The 22,587-nt window shown below is 41.0% G+C and overlaps 1 protein-coding gene across 2 annotated transcripts in view; it reads left to right on the forward strand.

Moving 5' to 3' along the window:
- Positions 1-22,587, forward strand: part of lamb2 (laminin, beta 2 (laminin S)) — a 45,436-nt gene that overhangs the window by 13,318 nt on the left and 9,531 nt on the right. For both annotated transcript variants that reach the window (XM_028452775.1, XM_028452773.1), the window contains exons 3-27: positions 1,273-1,442; positions 1,513-1,648; positions 2,642-2,715; positions 2,797-2,985; positions 4,002-4,065; positions 5,211-5,413; positions 5,511-5,631; positions 7,598-7,786; positions 9,358-9,537; positions 10,751-10,863; positions 13,965-14,044; positions 15,094-15,229; positions 15,304-15,462; positions 15,537-15,664; positions 15,735-15,867; positions 15,956-16,148; positions 17,735-17,878; positions 17,947-18,178; positions 18,463-18,632; positions 19,294-19,518; positions 19,603-19,820; positions 19,895-19,991; positions 21,028-21,209; positions 21,943-22,133; positions 22,247-22,431. In XM_028452775.1, coding sequence (XP_028308576.1) covers positions 1,273-1,442; positions 1,513-1,648; positions 2,642-2,715; positions 2,797-2,985; positions 4,002-4,065; positions 5,211-5,413; positions 5,511-5,631; positions 7,598-7,786; positions 9,358-9,537; positions 10,751-10,863; positions 13,965-14,044; positions 15,094-15,229; positions 15,304-15,462; positions 15,537-15,664; positions 15,735-15,867; positions 15,956-16,148; positions 17,735-17,878; positions 17,947-18,178; positions 18,463-18,632; positions 19,294-19,518; positions 19,603-19,820; positions 19,895-19,991; positions 21,028-21,209; positions 21,943-22,133; positions 22,247-22,431 — 3,912 coding nt within the window. The remainder of the gene's footprint in view (positions 1-1,272; positions 1,443-1,512; positions 1,649-2,641; positions 2,716-2,796; positions 2,986-4,001; positions 4,066-5,210; positions 5,414-5,510; positions 5,632-7,597; positions 7,787-9,357; positions 9,538-10,750; positions 10,864-13,964; positions 14,045-15,093; positions 15,230-15,303; positions 15,463-15,536; positions 15,665-15,734; positions 15,868-15,955; positions 16,149-17,734; positions 17,879-17,946; positions 18,179-18,462; positions 18,633-19,293; positions 19,519-19,602; positions 19,821-19,894; positions 19,992-21,027; positions 21,210-21,942; positions 22,134-22,246; positions 22,432-22,587) is intronic.

Consider the following 22,587-nt stretch of genomic DNA (forward strand, 5'->3'; position numbering starts at 1 on the left):
ACTTCTATTTGTTTGTGAAAATGAGCCGAATGACTTCACTTCCACGACATTAGCCACAGTAGCACCATCAGGAATAAGGTGAAGAGTGTTGCCTCTGCAGGAAGTCAGTGTCAGTGATCTAAATCATTCTCAGCATGAACCATCTGAACTATAAATTGTAGCGGCTCACTGACACAAGTGCTATTTAATAACAAAAAGGTATCTTAAATATATGTTAGCTCCAATAAAGATGATTATATCCTACATCAGGGAGGGCTGATAATGGCTAATAATCAACTTTTGCAAGAAAAAAAAACATGCATATATGTCAGAAAATGTTGTGTCAACACAAGGTGACTAATGCATACAAGAGGGAATAAAAAACAAGTAAAGATTAAAGTTTAAATCTGATTTTTTTTCCCCCTGCTGTCACGGAAAAAGGGGAGGGGCCACATCAGCATGTGTCCTTTAATGTGTCTTAGAAGTGAATAGAAGGTCGACCGTTAAATAACTATTGTTATTCTGTATGTTCTTCTTCTTCTGAATTCCAAATTTTGCACAAAGGTCCAGTCCCATCCCAGATCACCTCAGGTGCAAAAACAGGCCAATCGTCTTAAAGGTGGCGCTACAGCAAGCCTTCAAAGGTTTTGAATATTCACAACAAACCAACCATATGGGCTACAGATTTGCAACGTTCACCAAAATGTAGCCCCAACACTGAAGAAACTTTTGTAAATGTAATCATATTGTAAATTAGGAAGTCCATCACTCTGTTTTTGTCAAAAACTTAATAAACTAATCTCCTCCCACATATTTTTGCTTAATTGACACCAAACGTGCTACGGCTCTTCTTCACACTGTCCTATACACAAACCATACACACAGAATTTTGATTTATCAAAAATCGATCCTACGGTGCATCAAAATATAAACATATATTTGCCAATTCTTGCTAAATACATTTTCAATATTCAACAAAGAGAAACATTTTCGGGGCCACTGTAGATGATATTTGGAAAAAAAACCTGAAATAATCTGTAAAACTGATTTTTTTTTTTTTTTTTTACTGCATTTTGAATTTTGCTTTTTTGTAAACAATTGGAGTCAATGCAAACTTGACATTTGAAAAAATCAGTTTTTCACTTCACCTGCTCAGGTGAACTACGTTATCACAGAGTTGAGTCACTTACAGTAAAAACAGCTTCTATGGATTTGTGTTGGTGTCCTTTGGCATAGTGTGGACAAGCTTGACTAGATGTGACTTCCTGTTTCTTTCTGTTTCTCTGTGTCCAGTTCTGGCTACTGCCACTGGACAGGATCCAGACTACAGCCAGGGCTGTGCCCAGGGCAGCTGTTACCCGGCAACAGGAGACCTGCTGGTTGGCCGAGAGAAAAACCTGAAAGCCTCGTCCACATGTGGGATGAGAAGAAAAGAGCCTTACTGCATCGTCAGCCATTTACAGGTTGGTGTGAGTGCGGACACGTAACGTAATGTGTGCACAGCTTACGTTAGCTTTGCGACTCTGGTTTCAGGATGAGAAGAAGTGTTTTGACTGTGACTCCAGGCGTCCGTACGACCCTGTTTATAACACCATCAATCATCGGATTGAAAATGTGATCACCACATTCAAACCTCACCGTAAGAAGTCCTGGTGGCAGTCAGAGAACGGTGAGCTCACTTTCTCTTTCAGTTAACACAAACATCCAGAAGATCCATTCTCACTTTTCTAGGCCAAATTAATTAATGTGTTATAAACATTTATAGTCTGGATTTTTAGCAGATGTTGAACATTTTATTGTAAAGTCACATTTAAGTTCCTGGACCTGGATCAGGGATGGACAAGTTTGTTCATAGTGCGGACGACAATAATGGAAATGTCCAACACAAAGGCCACATTGTTTGAATCACTTCAGCATATCATATAATAATCATTTTGAACATTAAAGCTACTATCCAGAGTTTCTGAGAGGACGTCTCGATGTCCCGCCCTCAACAGCCTCACTTCCTCCCACTGCCTCTACCAATCCACCAGAAGCCACGCCCCTACTTTTCGCGGAACATAATAATAAGGTTCCATCGGGTCACATTTATATATGTTTATGGGTCAGGTAAGAGCCAAAATCATATTTACCTGTTTGCTGTTGTGACGTGTGCCTTGTTTCCGTGCACAGTTCCACATTCACTTTGATTGACAGCCTCAAAAACAGGAAGTCAAAGCCTATTGGCTGTGCGCACTCGGCGATCATTTTCATTTGTATAGGGGTCTATAGGACGAAGGAGGGACTTTTATACATTAATGTATATGAATGACCACCGGCAGTAGACCATAGTAAAATACTAGTTAAGTATTTTTATGAATTTCAAAAGAATCATACATGAACATAGATTTCTCAGAAACTCCGCATATCAGCTTTTAAGCTGCTGGGGATAACATGATTGAAAATATTTAAATTAGTGGTGGAACTCAATTATAAAAAAATCTAATTATTTAGAGATTTTGTAATTAATCAATTTTGATTAATCTAAATGAATCTCATAACAATATTTGACACAAAGTGTTTCACCCTTACGGATGGTTTGAAGAATGAATCGTTGCGAAGCGGCCGGTGGTATCTGGTAGCGTGTGAAGTATGTCCTCCTTATTCTCTCTGTCTCACCCAGGAAAGTCTGAGGTCTTCATCCAGCTGGACCTGGAGGCTGAGTTTCATTTCACTCACCTGATAATGACCTTCAAAGTAAGAAAGTCTTCCTTTCTGCACAGTGCATCAAAAAACATACACAGCGACCGTTTAAACCCCGACTCTTCTCCGTTGCAGACTTTCCGTCCGGCAGCCATGCTGATCGAGCGCTCGGCTGACTTTGGTCGTAGCTGGAACGTTTATCGATATTTTTCCCATGACTGTTCTACTTCTTTTCCTGGAATCTCCCAGAGTGCAATGCAAGACATCAACGACATCATCTGTGAATCGCGCTATTCGGACATTGAGCCGTCAACCGAAGGAGAGGTGAGCAGGACCAATCAAATGATGTGTGAGGTGATGATGAAGACGTAACCCATAAAATATTCCAGTTTGCCTTTAGTCCAGCTTTACAAAATATAATATTTAGCCCGAAAATGGCCAACTTTTATCACAGTGGCTACAAAAATGTATGAGCATTCACATCGGTATTTAGAATTTAAACAATTTGAACATTATTATTGTCCTTTTTGTTTATTTTTTGTCGTTGTTTTGTGTCTTTACTGTCTATTTGTGTGTTTTACTCTGATTGTATGTGTTTTTTAATCTTCATTTAATCTATTTTTGTTGTCGTTTTGTGTATTTTTGTAGTTGTATTCTGTGTTTTTTGGTATTATTTAGTATTGACTCTCTTATTTTGTTTGATTTGTAGTCGTCTTCAAGTTTTTTTGTCATTTTTTGTGTTTTTGCTGACTTTTTCTGTGTTTTTGGTATCATTGAGTATTTATTCTCTTGTTCTGTTTAATTTGTAGTCGTGTATGTCTTTTTTAGTTGTTTTGTGTGATTTGTTGTCCTTGTGTTTTTGGAGTCATTTTGTGCTTTTGCTGTTGTCACTTTCTGTATTTTACTCCCATTGTATGTGCTATTGTCCTCTTTTTGTGTGTTTTTGCTGTCAATTTGTGTGTTGTTGTGTCATTTTGTATTTATTCTCTTATTCTGTTTAGTTTTTTTTGTTTTTTTGACATTCTGTGTTATTTAGAGTCGTTTTGTGTGTTTTTGCTGTCATTTTCTGTGTTTTTTGCTGTCATTTTCGGTGTTTTTGTATCAATTATTATTTTTTATGTAATTTTGTTTGTTTTTGTTGTCATTTTGTGTATTTTTGTGGTCGTTTCTATTTTTTTGGTATCATTTAGTATTTTTTCTCTTATAATGTTTGATTTGTAGTCATCTACAAGTATTTTTGGTCATTTTGTGTGATTTCCACAGCATTAAAGAGAGCACTTATTAAAGTACCAAAAACTCAGTGAAAAGCATGTCTAAATAGGAATCTGTGTGTGTTTTAGGTCATCTACAGAGTGCTAGATCCAGCCATTAAGATCGATGATCCCTACAGCCCAAAGATCCAAAGTAAGTGTCACTTCTGTGAAGAGTGTTGAACTGAAGACTTGTCCGAGACCAGAATGCACAAGACAAGACCAACGCCAAAAAAAAATTGTTAAAAACCATGACAAAGTCTTGTCTCTTAAATTAGATTATGATGGACAACACCTTAGCGTAGGTTTTTTCAGCTGACAGCCTGGACTTCCTGTTTTCAGGCTGTGACACTTCACATGTCGGCTGTGCTGCAGAAGGAATGTCAAACGCAGCTGTCCCGCACACAGCCTCACTGTCTGGGCCGCGCTTTTAGACCAGCACGACGTGATAGCTGTTTCCAGCCGGGCCAGCAGTGGAAAAGCTCTGTGTGTTGTTCCATGTCTCAGACTGGCTCACAGATCGATGACCTCACGGAGCTCAGAATAGCCCTGACAGCTGACTTATTTTCAGCTCGTTTTGTTTTTTAACTCATAGTAAGTTTGCTCAACAATCTTTGGCTTATGAAGACAAAAATAACTAAGATGTTAATATGTTTGGCTCGATTTTAAAGGCCCTGCCCTATTGGCTGTTGATTTAGAGTTAAAGGTTTGAGAAATTCTTTTATTGCACTTTAATGTGGAAGGGGAACACAACCAATCATTTCCTGGTATAATAGAAATAAATGAACCAGAAAAGGTTCTTGGACAGAGTCCGTTCTGCAGAGGATGTGACTCATGGTTCTTTTACAGCCAAACTGTCTGCTTTGATTGCTTTATTCAGTGGAGGTCTTTATTCTGCAGTTGAATACAGCCGCACGCTTTGTGTCCTGCAGGAAACGAAGGGGGAGGGTTAAGTCCTGTTTTGGTGAATTACAGCATCATTGTGTATGTGTGTGTGGAAAAATCAGGAGTCCATTAATTTCTTCAATTTTTGGAGCAGGATTGATTTACGATTAACTACAAGAGTCACAAGACCTGAGAGAATCGACCCTTCCTGATCAGGAGACCAGTACCTGACCAACATGTTCTGCTGTGTGTGCTCTGTATATAATCTGTTTTATTGTTTTTATTGTGCAATTGACTTTCTTGCAACATGATTTTCCCTCTTCTATCTGTACTGTGTACAGGCCCATGTATAATTCCCCTTTGTAGGATGAATAAAGGACTTCTTATTGTTATTATTCTTTTTATTCCCTGTAGATCAGCTGAAGATCACCAACTTGAGAGTGAACTTTACTAAACTTCACACACTGGGAGACAACCTGCTGGACCCGAGAGCTGAAATCAAGGAGAAGTATTACTATGCTATGTATGAGCTGGTTGTACGTGGGAACTGCTTTTGCTATGGCCACGCCTCCGAGTGTGCCCCTATTGAAGGCATCAGGGATGACATTGAGGGGATGGTAAGAGATGAAGGCTCTACTTTGAGGAACTTTTAAATATTTGCAGAATAAAGAAAGTATTTTGTTATCATCTAACTTAGCAGTTTTCTCTCGTTAGGTTCATGGCAGGTGTGTATGCAACCATAACACCAAAGGTTTGAACTGTGAGCACTGTGACGACTTCTACAATGATCTGCCCTGGAGGCCGGCTGAAGGCCGTAACACCAACGCCTGCAAGAGTAAGAAAAAGACGTGTGAAGCTACTCCTGCTTTATGTTTGTTGATGTAGAATGATGGACCAATGGATAAGGATCGCAAGCTCATTGTAATTCCACTTTTATACGTCTTCTTCTTCTTCTTCTTCTTCTTCTTCTTCTTCTTCTTCTTCTTCTTCTTCTTCTTCTTCTTCTTCTTCTTCTTCTTCTTCGTCTAGTCCTAAAGGTGGCACTACAGCAAGCCTCTAAAGTTCAAAACCTAAAAAAATTCACAATAAATCAACCATCTGTGCTACACGTATTTTATTAGAAACTGTAAAAACGTATTAAACCTATTTTCTCCCACAAGTTTTGCTCACGTGACACTAGTGATTGAACAGACTAGCCGATAAGTCGACTAGTCGACTTTAGTGTTGTCTCGCGACTCTGTCCATGTGACGTCGACTAGTCGCAGTACCTGACTTTTGCCCAAGATGGCGGTGCAACACAGCAAACGAGGGTCCTCGTACCCCTGCACGGCAAGGCAGCACAACATCAAGTGTTTCTCCTCAAACTGCAGCTGGTAGGCAGATACTACGGCTAATATACATGCTGACGTTAGCTGTAGTGGTCACATGTCTGTGTATTAAGCAGATCTGGAAAACATCAGCAGCACAGGAAGGAGGCTCCGTTAGCGGGGGAAGACAGCTGAAATCTGTGACCCGAAAAAATCTGTGACCGGGGGTGGCAACAGTTCCATCCCCTGCGGCTTCTCGGCAGACATTTACTCCCCCTTAAACACGTTTGTAATTCTTCTCCAGTCTGCATTTACTTCACCCACCGGAGTGTCATGTTTAAGGGGGAGTAAATAGCTCCTTAATAGCTACGAAGAGGTTTATGCAATTGACGTAGCACTCTTCTTCTCTACCGCCGAGAAGCCGCAGCAGTCACGGGCTTTGGTGAAGGAAGCTGACGCTACCGTAAAAACAGCCCAAACAAAGTCTAATCGCCGTAGTTACCGTAGACTCACGTTTGGCGAAGCAGCAGTGTTCCTGGGTTTACTTAGCATCTATAGCATATCCCGTGTCCCAGGGACTGGCGGTGTTGTGCCAAAGCCTGTGACCCCAAAAAATCTGTGACCGCTTCGGCTTCTCGGCGGTAGAGAAGAAGAGTGCTACGTCAGCTTCGTAAACCTCTTTGTAGCTATTAAGGAGCTATTTACTCCCCGTTAAACATGACACTCCCAGACTGGAGAAGAATTACAAACATGTATAAGGGGGAGTAAATGTCCCCCCAGAAGGGTTGGAACTGTCGCCACCTGCGGTTACAGATTTTGGCACAACACCGGCACTCGGCTGCCACTCGGCCTGGCTTCGGCTCTTGGTGACGTCATCGACTAGTCGATGTAGACTCGACTATTATGCACATAGAGTCAACCTTTAAAATTATTAAGTCGTTCAACCCTTACTTGACACCAAACTTGTTACAGCTCATCTTCAGGCTGTCCTACACAAAGTAGCTTACAGTGCATCAAAATGTTTGACTGTAAATGGTAATGTAAATATATACTTGTAAATTCTTGCTAAATACATTTTCACTTATGGAGTCATTGTAGATTATGTTTGGAAAACATTAGAATTCTAGGGTTTTTCACTTGTGGAGCGAATAAATCATTGTTTAAAATAAAATACCAAGATATCCATGCTGTCTAGATGCAATTTGTGTATTTACAGATTGTTACAGTGTTATTAACTGAATTTTTAACAACTGTTAAATGCGAACAGCTGCTGTTTTGCACACAGGTGACTGGATTAGTTAATTAGTGAAGCTAATTAGCTCAGAGACACATAGAATGTTTCTTGGTGTTGAAGATTGTGAGTTTAAGCCTCAGCTCATTCAACATTTCCATTTTTGCCTCACATTGCCTGGCCTCGATCACTGCTGCGCAGCAGCTATAATTAAGTTGTATTATTCGGTGACTGACATGAGCACTTATATCTTCTTTACCCAGAGTGTAATTGTAACAGCCACTCCACCCAGTGTCACTTTGACATGGCGATGTATTTGGCAACGGGCAACGTCAGTGGAGGAGTGTGTGACCAGTGTCTTCACAACACCATGGGCCGTAACTGTGAGCTGTGCAAACCCTTCTACTACCAGGACCCCTTCAGGGACATTAGGGACCAGCAAATTTGTGCAGGTAAGTGTGCAGCTACTGGACATTCAGCTCATGAATGGGATGGGATGGGATTTTTTGTTGGGAGAGGCAGAGAAAGCACACACACTCATCAATGATTAAGGAATTCATTTGAAGGTGTGACCCTGGTTTTGATGTCTATGATTTAGTTTATATATATGTGTATATACAGTATATATATATATTAGGACTGGGACTTTAAATCTTTAAATGTGACTAATTCATTACAGAAAAACAACGCACCAAAATATAACGCAGTTCATTTTTTTAACACTCCAAAGAACGTGGAACCTCTCATTTCACAAGTTCCTGGTATATTTATAATACTGATGCAGAGACTATAACACACGAGACGGGAGAACCAGAGGAGAAGTCGTTGCTGTGCTTCATGGGCATTATTTTATTTTAAATAGAGGGGAAAAATGTTAATTTTTTAAAACAGTTCCCTGTGGTCTAAATGACAGAGCCGGTGATGGTGATTGAGCATACTGCCTATCGATGTTCAAAATCTAGTTTAAAATAGCTCTCTGTTCCTGCATTGCGGAGCGTCTTTTAAATGCTGCCAATGAAATGATTTCTCCTCTGAGTAATGCCTCCATAGCCTCCCTTATGGTTTTATTTGGCATACCTGGCGTTCTATTCTCATTCAGAAAGGTCTTGATTTTAGACGAAATGTGAGCACCAATACCACTAATATTCCAACTATTTTGCACTGTTTTCACTTTTTCTGTACTAAGTGCTGTTTTCATTTCAATACACAAAAACATAATTGTTTTAGAAAGCTTACAAAAATCCTGAAAAGCATGAATATAGCTTACTTAATATAAGTTTGTGCTTTGTGAGCATGATTCTTTAATGATATTGCATATTATGTTAGCATTCAGTGATGAAAATAATAAGCTAAAATTTTGTTACGCTCTTTTTTTATTGATTCATATACCAAAATTCATGGAAAAATGTTCAATCAATCAATCAATCAATCTTTATTTATATAAAGTGCTTTTCATACAAAGAAATGCAGCTCAAAGTTCTTTTCCATAGTTAAAAATACACCCACCCCGTACAAACCCCGTCCACCGCACACAGACACACAAGGTAAAATAAGGACAATGGCACATGACTGGGTACAGAGGATCTAGGTAAGGAGACATCACAAGGAGCGTTCTGTACGGACACAGACCGTAGGCACAATAGCAAAAGCCATTCACCATCACTGAGGGCCACGAGACAGCACCACCGCAGCCACGGCCCATCACAGCCCCTAGTGCAGAGGGCTCCCTCTGAGGAAACACTGGGATAGTAATCCTAATCAAAATAAAAGATAACGATCCTAAAGCTGTAACAACAACATAAACGATAACAATCCTAAAACTATAAAAACAACAAAAGATCACAATAGAAACATAAAAAATAACAATCCTATAATTAATATATACTGTATAAATACATGATATACAGTGATACATGATATTGTGATTTCTGTGTTTGAGAGTCTGACATTTTCTGCTCAAACTGCATCGTTTGTTGAGTAGTAACATGGCCGTTTCCACGTGCTTGTCTTGTCTGTCTCACAGAATGTGACTGTGACCCTGACGGCTCACAGAATGGAGGCATGTGTGACACACATACAGACCCAGCATTCGGCATGGTGGCGGGTCAGTGCCGCTGCAAAGATCACGTGGAGGGGCCGCGATGCAACAAGTGTAAGACGGGCTTCTTTGGTCTGAGCGCGGACAACCCTGAGGGCTGCCAGCGTGAGTACAAGTTCACTACGCTACCGTCATAGAGACGTGTGGTCGTTTCAAGGATCCATATTCCCTGCACTCACTCACACACCACCCAGTCTTGAGCCACAAACACAAGATTATCTTCAAACAGACACATAGAGATGGTGACGGGACAAAATTCCAACCTCTCAATAGAAAAAAATTATATATTCCGTTGTCATTTTGAAGTCATTTACGCATGAATTGTTGTTTTTTGTGTTTTTGTTGTCATTTTGTGTGTTCAAGTGATTGTTTAGTGTGTCTTTGTTGTTACCATTACAATTTTTGGGGGCCCCACAAAAATAGGCAGAGGGTCACATGTGGGTCTCCAGTTTGCTCATGTCTGCTCTATAACAAACATTTGATTACAGTTATGGTTAGTGGATGGCATTTGAAAAAAATTAAACTGGGCTTCTGACACTTTTCTCATAAGGGGTTGGGATTTTGTTCATGGATTACATACTGAAATATTCCCCTCCCGTACTCACACTGAGTCTGTGGTTCATTGCAGGCAGCACGTTGAAGTGTTCAGGAGCAAAGCTGCACAGACATTTGTATTTGTACGGTGCTCTGTTGTAGATTGGCGTTGCCACTGTACGCCAAAACAACCCGCCATAAAAACAGTTTCTTCCCCCAGGCTGTCACTCTGATCAACACTGAACAGTCAAAGAGTGTCAGTCCTGTTTCTGTGAAAAAACCCTGGAACCAAACATAACAACCCTGGATCAATCTGACACTGAGAATGTTCATGTACATACCTTTAATTTAAATGTTCTACTGCACTACTTATCAATGCTCTACTGCACTATTTTCCTTTTATTATTATTATTATATTTTATTATTATCTTTCTTTTCTATTATTTTCCTTCTTTTATCTTATTTTTTTAATTTTTATTTTGTATCTATTTATTTATTTTTTATACTATTATTATTATTATTATTATTATTATTATTATTATTATCATCTTGTTATTTGCACATTCTAGTCTAACTACTGTTTATATTTATACTTATGTTTATACTTATTATCATCTTTTCTAGTTGATTGTTTATTGTTGAATGTTTTCACTATTGGAGAGAGCACAGTTGACCGAGTCAAATTCCTCGTGTGTACAACATACACTTGGCGAATAAAGATGATTCTGATTCTGATTCTGATTCTGATTCTAATGTGTTAAGTTTGACCACACTTTGCCTCCAGCCTGCCGGTGTGACCACAGAGGGACGGTGTCGGGACACGCCCAGTGTGACCCGGTCAGTGGAGATTGCTTCTGCAAGCGGCTTGTCACTGGACGCAGCTGTGACCAGTGCTTGGTAAGATGTACCCAACAATCACAGAAACTGACCAAATCCAGCCTTTTAGAACAGAGCTTCAAACTCATTTTCACTCAAGGTCCAAATACCGACCAGTTTGATTATAATTGGTCACAGATTTTGGGTGAAAAAACGAGTAACTACAACATTATTGTGCCCCAGTTAGCACTTCCACGTATTACGGATATATACAAGATGTAAGGCATCGACAAAATCCAAGCAATAAGTGACAGATATCTGTCATACGATCTCCACTATAGAATTTATTGATTTTGTGAGAAATGTATGTGCAATTGAGGACAAATTTTTTTGTATTGTTTATGAGAAATTGCAGGATTTTAACATTAAAATTTTTATTTTCTGGATCTTCATTGAATTTATAAATTTGGGGGGACTGAGTTATCTACAACTGAATTATTTAGTCATTTACACAATGTTTTATGTTTTCTCTGTCCTTTTTTACTTGCTCCTACACACCAAATTGGATGCTCTAAAGGACTGGGTTTGGTCCTCGGGCCTTGAGTTTTACACGTGCTTTAGAGCAGTGATTCTCAACTGGTGGGTCGGGACCCAAAAGTGGGTCACGGACCTGTACTACGTGGGTTGCGGACAGCTGGTCAAAAATAAATAAATAGCTTACTTAATGTCTCTGATGTGGGACTTGTGTTTGTGTTGTGATTTATGTTTTAAAAAAGATAATATATATATGTGTTTTTTCAACAGCTATTTTTGAAAAACTCAATTTGGTTGGCTGAATTCTCAAAAAAAAAAGTGGGTCGCGATTTCATGACAGTGGCAAAATAATTGTGTGAATCCAAATAATTCAGTTCCTCCAAACACACACATTCTGTGAAACTCCACAAATTTTGCAGGGTTCACAGTTTCTCTGTGCTTATATCCAGTGGCATTTTTGCATCAGAGGCCAGTGGGCCACGGCCCAACCAGATGTCCCTGTTGTGCAGAGGAAAATTATGCTCATCTGTGTTAGACACAATTATGTTGTTCAGCATGCGCAGTGCGAGTACATATACCAACAATGTCCTCTGTGATCCCTGGATGACACAAGGAATAATAATAATAATAATAAATTTTATTTGTATAGTGCTTTTACAGTGCTCAAAGACACTTTACAGGGATAAACGTAAAAATACAGAGGCATAAGTAAAAACACAATGTAATAAACAATAGATAGACTGTAAGATAAAATGGCTATACATTAAAAGCTGTCCGGAACAAGCGTATATCTTCAGCGTCACTCCAGGACACTTTCCTACAGAATCTTCTCGCAAGCACACTGAGCTCTGGGGGTCATTCGGGATTCAGAGAACCATAGTTACATTCGTAACTCTTTGTTCTATATCATCCCTGCTGACCGCCAGAGGTGGTGCTTTAAACACCCTTCAGTGTGAAGGGTCAGAGGACTCTGACCGAAGGACCACAGCCAATAGACGGGGCGTGGCCTGATTCCCCCTGTAGAATCTGGAAAAAGTTCTTGGTGATGCCCATGGGGCCGCGGCACAAATGTCCTCCAGAGGCACTCCCTTCAGAGCAGCCCATTATTTAGCAACATTCCTGGTAGAGTGGTACCCCACACCAGATAGACGGGGACGGTTTATTGCCCGATATGCATGGGCAATTACATCGACAATCCAGTGGGACAGGCACTGTTCGAGTCACCATAACAGAGTGGAAGCTGTTCAGCCATCTCTGCAGCAGGCATAGCGACAGCAAGCCCAGAGGAACTACTCCAGTGATTGACTTTAGTTTGCCCAAAAACAGAAGAAAGAGTCCCGGCCTGGTCTCTGTGCAGGACGCTGGACACCACAACGACCAGTGGAGTGGTTTGTCAATGGCACATCGGTGCAAAAGCAGCCAAGGGACCCCTAGGACTGCTGTCCGGGGATCTATCAGGAGGGGGCATCCGCTTAAGTCATGAAAGCTTCTGCCTATTTTGGCCCGCCTAGATGGTTCGTTCCAGCGCTTACTGGGCTACAGGACCGAATATCTCCCCCGGTTCCACCCGGAGGCTGCACAGCATTCTCCTGGCTGCCTCTGCCAAGCTTGACTGTGACAGCCAAACCTGACGAGGAGCTTGAAACAAGATGGACATTATTCGCCCAAGGCCAAATGCCTCCAATGAGGAATCACAGAGGGTGACCGCATCAGCAGTCAGACTGCCCTCCTGCGGTGAAGCTGTCAGGGCCAACATGAGATGTGACAGCGCGTGTCCCATGTGAGCAGCGCAAGCTCCTGCATCATAAGCCCCTGTGAGAAGGTTGTCTATTATCCAACACGAGGGTCGAGGGCACCTAGCATCCCTTCGCAGAGCTTCATATGGGGACACAATGAGAGAAGGGATTACTGATTACTGGTGTGTGACACAGGCCAGTCCCAGCTGCATTATGCATGGCTGTATGCTCCCTGTCCGATATCACCAAGAATTCCTTGGCTTAGCCTAAGTGAGGACGTTGCAGGTAGGGCAGTATAGGGACCGTATACTCCAGGGAGGCAGCGCGTTCGCTGCCTGTCACAGCAGAGGGCTAAATATCATAAACCAACAACAACCACTGTACTGTGGTCCTCACCCAAACTGGGCTTAATAACTGAGGATGACACCAACTCACAGCCAGTGAAGCTAATGTAACAAATCTAAACTGGGCTCTGGGTATGCACATGCGACCCACCAGCAAACAAATAAAGTCGACTAATGCGCGAAGGGGAATATTTAGTGCTTAATGCACCGCCTCTGGCGGTCAGCAGGGATAAAATACAACTGCTCCATATTTTAGTTTTAAAGTGCTGATTTTTGTACTTCTGTGAAGCTCAGGGATGATTTGCCAGCTCATTTATCCAAATCTGACAGCAGAGAGAAAAAAAAATTACACAATTTATGCACTTTACGTGATTGCAGAAGGGACAAAGTCTTATTTCCTTTCAACACAAATGAAGAAACAAGGAAGTAAACATCTGCCCTCATCATGAAGAAGGAAAGCTAGAGACAGAGAGTAACCAGGCCTCTTAGATAACAATGGAGTTTCAATAGATTGGAGTTCAGTCAGTTCAACCTTATCTTATCCTGTCTGTCTGTCTCTGAATTTTAGCCAGAACACTGGGCATTGAGTCACGACCAAAACGGCTGCAGACGTTGCGAGTGTGACATCGGGGGAGCCCTGGACAACCAGTAAATACATCATATTGTTATGTCATATCTGTATCTGAATGTGGTTTACTCATGTGTCCACTGCAGACTGTAGCAGCCAAAAAATCCTCACTGTAACAAAATAAACAGTCACACATTAATATCAACCTTATAGGACGGTGTTAATAAGAAGAAGCCAACAGTGTTATCATGCTTTACATTAACCTTAAGGCAAATTATTTAAACCATGAAGATAATTTTGTTAGTGGACAGACATTTTGGCTAGAAGTTGGCAACTTTTATCACAGCAGGGCCACAAAAATGTGATTATATCTGATCTGAGGATTACGTCAACATCCATGTTAGCAATTAGAATAATGACCGATCTGGTAATTTATACTGGAAAGGACAAAAGGATTTTGTGTTTTTTAGATTAGTTTTTGTGTGTGTGTGTGTGTGTGTGTGTGTGTGTGTGTGTGTTACTAGTCATTTTGTGGGGTTTTGGAGTAATTTTGCATATTTTTGCTTACGTTCTGTATATTTTTTTAAGTTATTTATTTGTTGTAATCTTGCGTGTTTTTGGAGTCATTTTGTGTAAAAATTTGTGTATTGTATTTTTCCTTTAATTTTGTGAGTTTTTGGATCACTTTGTGTACTGTTGTAGTTGGTCTATGTATTTTTCTGCATGCCTTTTGAGGTATATTTGTATATTTCTGCTATTTGTGTATTTTCGTAGTGCATTTTTCTGTAATTGTGCATGTGTTTTTAGAGTAATTTTGTTTGTTTTCACTGTTATTTGTGTATTTTTCTGTACTATTGTTTGCTTATTGGATTCATTTTGCATGTTTTTGCTGTCTTGTGTATACTTACTGCGTGTTTGGGGTCACTTTGTGTGTTTACTTTGGAGGTCACACAATAGTAGACTGAGGGCCGCCTGTTGCCCATGTCAGATTTAAGTGTTATTGGATGATTGTAGTAAAACATGAGCCAGTCATTCTGCTCATGACTTCACTGTAAGACCAAAGTGAGGCTGCAGCTGCTTTATGAGTGAATGCAGAATAATATTATTGATCATGTGCTTCGTCTTTCAGGTGTTCTTTAGAGAACGGTCAGTGTCACTGTCGCAGTCACATGCACGGACGACAGTGCAGCCATGTGGAGTCTGGATACTTCTCCATGGCTTTGGATTACCTGCTTTATGAGGCTGAGTCGGCTAAACTAGACCAGGTGAGGCTTCCTGCGCACACACACCGTACCTGTGTGTATACACAGTGTGCTTATGTCTAAGTGTGTGTCCTCAGCGCTGTTCAATGGAGATCAGGGAGCACCAACCTGGTCGTCCCGCCACATGGACGGGTACAGGCTTTGTCCGTGTGATGGAGGGCGGCGCCCTGGAATTCCTCATAAGTAACATACCTTACTCCATGGAGTACGACGTGCTCATTCGCTATGAGTCACAGGTGTGTGAGTGTTCAGTGTGTGTCCGCTGGCGTGCTCTGGACCACATCCTGAACACACTGTGTGTGACATCCAGATGCCTCGAGACTGGGAGGAAGTGCATATCGTGGTCATCCGTCCAGGACCAATCCCAACCAGCAGCCCGTGTGGAAACACCATTCCAGACGATGACAGAATCACAGTGTCTCTGCCCGCCGGTGCCAGGTTTGTTCTTTGCAAACACACACACACACACACACGTGAACCCTGTGCTGCGCTGACTGTGTTTCCTCAGGTTTGCTGTTCCTGTTCAGCCCGTGTGTTTGGAGGAAGACGTCACTTACACGCTTCGTCTGGAGTTCCGACGCCATCAGGACGCCAACAGAATCCTGAACGGAGCTGCCAATGCCTTCCTACTTGTGGACTCTGTTAGAACATTCCCTTGTTAGGATAGTTCTCAGAAATTGGTCTCCTGATTCCTCTCTTTCCATTACATAAGCTGCTCCTCTCTTTCAGATCGCCTTAATGCCTCGCCACTCCTCCATGGAGATCTTTAATGAAGGAGATCCAGCCTCTCTGAGCAGGAAGCAGACATACCAGCGCTACCACTGCCACGAGAGTGCCCGGAGTGTGACCCGCCCACTGATGAGCGACACCTGTGCCAAAATTATTACCAGCATGTCAGCCATTATCTACGACGGGGCTCTGCGTGAGTCAGAGGAACTTCTGTGTTATGTTTATCTGTGTGATGAGATGTTGGCAGGATCAGGGGTTGAAATTCTGAGCTGTTTTTTAATTATTGAGATTAGGGATGTAATGATTAATCGTAAGGCAGTTAAAAATCGATTCATAGGTATCACTGTTCACATCGATACTGTGAAAATTGAATCACAGTACTTTTTTTAAACAACAGAGGGTGCTATCCAGAAGTGTTGGCGGCGGGTAAAATCTGCTACTACTTTCTTTCTGGCCGCCTTCTACTCTTAAACATATTCATAAATGATTCCTAACCCCTTTAGCACCAAAAGAATATCTATAATATTACGTGAATATCTGTAAAAGTTTTTCTATTAGCTCTGTCTGCTAGCATAGCATCTCTTCTTCACTGCAAGATATCTGCATGCCAACCGACCACTGGGTTACCAGCGCCCTCTGCTGGTCCAAACAAATATCTGACGCAAATACAGTGCAATGACTGTCCAATTGTTAACGCACAAAATACTTTTTCAGTTGCACTTTTAAAAAGAAAAAGAACTATTATGCAGTTTTGCATTGCTTACTATAGAACCAGAATTTAAATTAATAGGCTTCTTCTTCATTTGCATTATTCCTTTATTTATTTCATTTAAGATTTATTTTTAGTTAAATTGCATTGTTTTGAATAGTTTATCAAGGGATTATTTTGACAATGAAAAATAAAAGGAAAACAGTACAGTTTTTTATAGTTTTGAACCCAAAAGAATATTTTTCAGTCATCATCTGTCTACAGTCCCATTTTGTAAAATAAATTGTGAAAGAATCGTATCAGGAACCCAGTATCGTGAATCGAATCGTATCGGGAGTTGAGTGAATCGTTACATCCCTAATTGAGATATATGATTGCATTAGAAAATGTGATTTTATCTGATCTGATAGTCACATGATCAGCATTCGTGTCAGCATTCAGAGCATTGACCAATCTAAGGAATTACTACAGGAAACGACAAAGGGTATGTGTGTTTTTATTGTTGTTTTGTTTGTTTTTCTGTTATCTTTCTTTAGTTTTGGGTGCTTTTATTGTTGTTTTGTCTGTTTTTGGAGTCGTTTTGCATATTTTTATTGTTGTTTTGTGTATTTTCCAATCATTCTGTATATTTTTTCTCTTTTTATGTATATTTTTGTTTATTTACTTGAAGTTGTCGTTTAGTGTGTGTCTATTGTCTTTTTGTGAGTGTTTTTATTTTATTTTTTATCTTGGGGGTTGCACAAAATTAAACGGAGGGCCGCATTTTTTCCCCGGGTCCCCAGTTGCCCATGCGTAGTACAAATACATCTTGTGAAAAACCATTTCAATAAGCATTAAAGTAGCTTAGTTAAAAAATAATAAAACACTTGCAATAAAAGACACACTGAAGCAGAATATGTCACAATACCCAAACGACACTGTGATGTTTCATTATTTACTATAACATTTACAGTAGCTTTGTGTTAAAAAAAAAAAAAAAAGTCTTCAAACCAACACAATCTACTACCCTTTATTATTTTGGGATCATTGTCAGTATCACTGACTCCTTGTTGCTTTTCTTTGTCCTCCAGCTTGTAATTGTGACCTTCGGGGCTCCGTCAGCTTCGTGTGTGATGCCCGTGGAGGCCAGTGTCCTTGTAGGCTAAATGTGATTGGACGACGCTGTGACCAGTGTGCCCCTGGAACATTTGGCTTCGGACCCACTGGCTGCGTCGGTGAGTGTGACGTTTGTTTGTTTGTTTGTGGTGGATGTCTGGGTGACGCTCTGTGTTCTCACTCCCAGCCTGCGGTTGCAGCTCAGAGGGCTCTGTGTCTCCACTCTGTGATCAGTTCTCTGGGCAGTGCCAATGTCTGCCCGGAGCGTTCGGTCAGCGCTGTGACGGCTGCCCCCACGGCCACTGGGGCTTCCCCAGGTGCAGACCCTGCCAGTGCAATGGTCACGCTGACCAGTGTGAGCAGAAGACTGGAGTGTGCATCGACTGCAGGGACAACACTGGGGGAGACAGGTGTGACAGGTGAGGCTGTTAGCAGGATAACGTCAAAAGCACTTAACAGATTTTGACACAATTTTAACCAAAGATAAACCCTACACCACGGAAGATTCCATTAAAATTTGGAGGGGAATCAATATACTGATTCCTGATCACCTTCAAAAATCTAAATGGTGCTCATTTTCCAATCCCTCTGTTATTTATTAGTGTGGAGTTTCATTGTTTTCACAGGTACTGCTTTTTGATTGTGTCAAATATTTTTTGCAGCCTCTCTTTTCCTTCATCTCTGTGCCCTCTGCTCCCTGTAGGTGTGCCAATGGTTACTATGGTAACTCGATGTTGGGCATTGCCTCCGGTGGTCACTGCCGTCCTTGCCCCTGCCCCGATGGCCCCAACAGTGGAAGTCACTTTGCCGTATCTTGTTACCAGGACGCTCGGAACAGACAGATTATCTGCAATTGCAAACAGGGATACACAGGTGATGTGTGTGTGTGTGTGTGTGTGTGTGTGTGTGTGTGTTTGTAACAAAGCAAGGCTAAACAACCGGAAAGACAAACTGTATGATCCTGAGACGATTATAATTTCCATTTACTAAAATAAAAAAAGACTTTATAAAGTAAAATGTTACATTCAAGACTCCAGAGCAGAGGTGTGCGACTGTGATCACAGCGATCTGAGGGCTCATTATCAACATTCATGTCAGCGTTTAGAATAATGACCAATATGAGCATTCTGTTGTCATTTTGCATGTTTTTTTTGTTATTTTTGTTATATTATGTGTTTTGTTGTCCTTTTATTTGATTTTGTATATTCTGTATTGTATATTTCTGTTGTAATTTTGCATGTTTTTGTGTTTTTTAATTTTTTTTTCTGTATTTTTGCTGTCCTTTTGTGTGTTTTTGGAGTCATATTGTATATTTCTGTCATTGTTTTGTACGTCTTTTGTTATTTTGTGTGTTTATGGAGTCATTTTTTGTATTTTTGCTGTAATTTTGTGTTTTTAAAGTCGCATTATATGTTTGTAGTTTGAGAATGAACACAGAATCGAGTGACTGCAGTGTTCCCAGTCGTGTAAAATCTGCTTTGAAGGGAAGGGACATTTTCCGTTCTCAGTGTTTGCATTTTGTTTTATGTTGTAGGTGCCAGATGTGATGAGTGTGCCCCAGGGTATTATGGGAACCCCTCTCAGCCTGGAGGACGCTGCCAGCCATGCCAATGCAACAACAACATCGACATGTCGGATGTGGACTCGTGTGACAGGCAGACTGGACAGTGCAGGAAATGCCTTTACAACACAGAGGGATCAAGCTGCGACACCTGCAAGAGCGGCTATTTTGGAGACGCTTCCCGACGCAACTGCAGGAGTAAAACCAAACGTCCTGAGAACCACTGAGCTGTGGGTGGTATTTCAGGATGTGATGCATCATTTCTCTGTGTTTCTGCTGCAGCGTGTTCCTGCAACTTTCTGGGCACTGAACGGAGCCAGTGCATGGTGCGCGAGAACTGCGTATGCCAGCGTACCACTGGGCAATGCCGCTGTCTGCCAAATGTCATTGGCCTGGCCTGCGACCACTGCGCCCCCAACCACTGGAATTTGGCCACTGGTAAAGGCTGTGAACCGTGCGGCTGTGATCCCAACAACTCTGTCACCTCCTCGTGTAATGAGGTTAGAAACAGTCCAAGCTAACATGTTGCCGTATTTGTGCTGGTCTCACTCTGTCTTTGGTTTGTCTGTTGTAGTTCACAGGCCAGTGTCAGTGTCGGGACGGCTTCGGAGGGAAGACTTGCCTGGATTGCCAGGAGAACTTCTGGGGAGATCCCAGGACCCAGTGCAGAGGTCAGAAACAAACATGGGACTTCTTTCAACACTGATAAAGGCACACTGTAGGCCTCAAAGATCAACAAACCCAAGGCTCTTCTTCTGCAAAACAGGAGAATTTACTCACAAACAAATGTTACAGGTTGAAATTGCTGCTCGCAACATTGTTTTTGACTCCATCACAAATATTGGGTATGTTGCAACCATAACCTGCTTGGATTAATCTGCTTTGGACTTTTGATTTTTTTCTATTTTTTATTTCCACACGTTAAATACATATTAAGACAATTTGATGCACCTTTTAGTAAAAATGAATGTGCTGGTGAGGCAGGAAACCTGAGGGCCTTATAATTAAGCCTCACCATCATATGATAGAACTTCATTGAAGAAGTGCAAACAGATAAAGGATATAACAAGACAAAAGGAAAAAAAAACAAAGCGACATCAGTGTTTATTTGTGACACGTCCTCACTTAAGGTGTAAACACACTGCTCTCATATTAACATTTTAATGGCTTTACCAAAGTGAAACCAGCATGGTATCAACAGCTGGATATGCTATGGAAGTCGATCACAAGTTAAAATGATCGTCATTTAAACTATGACACCAGCTAAGATGTGAAACTATATTCCACCACTGCAACAAGTGTTCAAAACTGTGTTTTTTCAGCAGCAGACTTTGCTTATCCAGAGCTGACTGTGTTAGTGTTTAATATTTCACCATCCAAGATTTGTTTCTCAGTGCTGCACTTTTCTATTTAATCCTTAAAACATAATTTTGAACATTAACAAGTGCTTTTTCACATTCAAACTGGCTAATTATCAGCTGAAATGACGTTTAATTGTTCAATCTGATGATTTTTAATTAGTACAAGCACACACTAATTATCTGGTATTGATTTTGTATCTGACACTTATACCGTTGTCGATATATGAACATCCCTAATTGCAGATTATGGAGCCTTTAACTGAATTAGTTTAGAAAATAAAACCTTTCATGATGAATTTCCCCCTGGGCCTTGAATTTTCTGTTCTTATTTTCTCTCTGAGTGCAGCTTGTGACTGCGACTGGCGAGGGATCGAGACTTCTCAGTGCAACCGTTTGAGCGGTCACTGCGTGTGCCAGCAGGGGGTGTCTGGTGTCCGCTGTGATCAGTGTGCCAGAGGCTTTTCAGGACATTTCCCCAACTGCCAGCCGTGTCACCAGTGCTTCGGGGACTGGGATCGCATCGTACAGGTGCGGCAATTCTTAGTCTTCAGGATGGAGACGGGCAACTGTTATCACGGCGGGGGCCACATAAATGTGATTTTCTGATCTAAGGGCCACATTATGAACATTCCTGTCATTATTTAGAATAATGACCAATCTGAGCCATAACACAGGAAACAAAGGGTTTAGTTTGTTTATCTCTCATTTTTGTGTGTTTTTGGAAGAGTTTTGTGTATTTTACTTTGTATATTTTTGTTTTGGGTGTCATTGTTGTCCCTTTGTGTATTGTTTTTTGTCTTCGGAGTTTTTATGTATATCTGTTGTCATCTGCATGCTTTTTTCTTTTTCTGTCATCATTGTGTGTTTTTACTTATTTTTGTGGTTCTATTGTGTGTTTCTAGAGTCATACTGCATATTTTTTTATTTCATTTTGCATTATTTTGTGAGTTTTTGGAGCCAATTTGTTTATTTTTGTTGTTATTTTGTTGAATTTTGCTGATTTGTTGTGTGTTTTGGAGGCATATATTTCTGCTGTTTGGTTATTTTCTGAATTTTTGAAGTCATTTCTGCCGTTTTGTGTTTTTTTGTTGTCCTTTTTTGTATACAGCATTTGGAATCATATTTTGGCCTTTACTTTGGGAGGGGGGGGTGGGTGTGCACAAATTTAGACCCAGGGCCACATGTGGCCCTCGGGCCGCCAGTTGCCCATGTCTGATCTCTATCGGTATTGGATAGTTTTTCAACAGTTTTTTATGATCAGGACTTGGCAGTGCGCACAAAGACTCTGGCATCACAAGCACTTCAGATCCAGACAACCGGGCTAATTGGACCCTATGAGAAGGCTTTCAAAGACCTGGAGGAGAAACTGGCACAAGCTCAGGGCATCGTCAATGCACGCAACGCTACTGCTGCAGCTGTGGCTACACTAATGGAACTTATCGAGGAGCTCAGGTACTTCTGCAGAACATCTTTCAACAGATTAAGAACAAAAAATTCTCCTTCAGCAGGTCCGAGAACAACAAGGTTTTTTTTTCATCAAAAAAACTACTTGTCATGTCCCCTAGAGCTCAGATTGGAGAGACCACTGATACCTTGAACCGTCTGGAAGGAGACTTGACCATCGTCCAAGACAGCAACACGGAGGCGAGCAAGGACCTGAGCGCTCTGGAGAGAGAGGCCAAGGAACTGAACCTCACTTCGGAGGAGCTTCACCGCCAACTGGATATCCTCAAGAACTCCAACTTCCTTGGTATGAGAAGTAGGAAAAGAAAACATCCTTTAACTTTTCTGCAGAGTCCTCAGTAGCCGTAGTTTTATTTAGTCGACTAAATCACATCAAGCTTTATCAAACTATATCTGTAATTGATTCAGTCGACTAAAATATGAATGCATAAAATACAACATT

The sequence above is a fragment of the Gouania willdenowi genome, chromosome 7 (assembly GCF_900634775.1).
Source record: "Gouania willdenowi chromosome 7, fGouWil2.1, whole genome shotgun sequence".
Lineage (NCBI taxonomy): Eukaryota > Metazoa > Chordata > Actinopteri > Blenniiformes > Gobiesocidae > Gouania > Gouania willdenowi.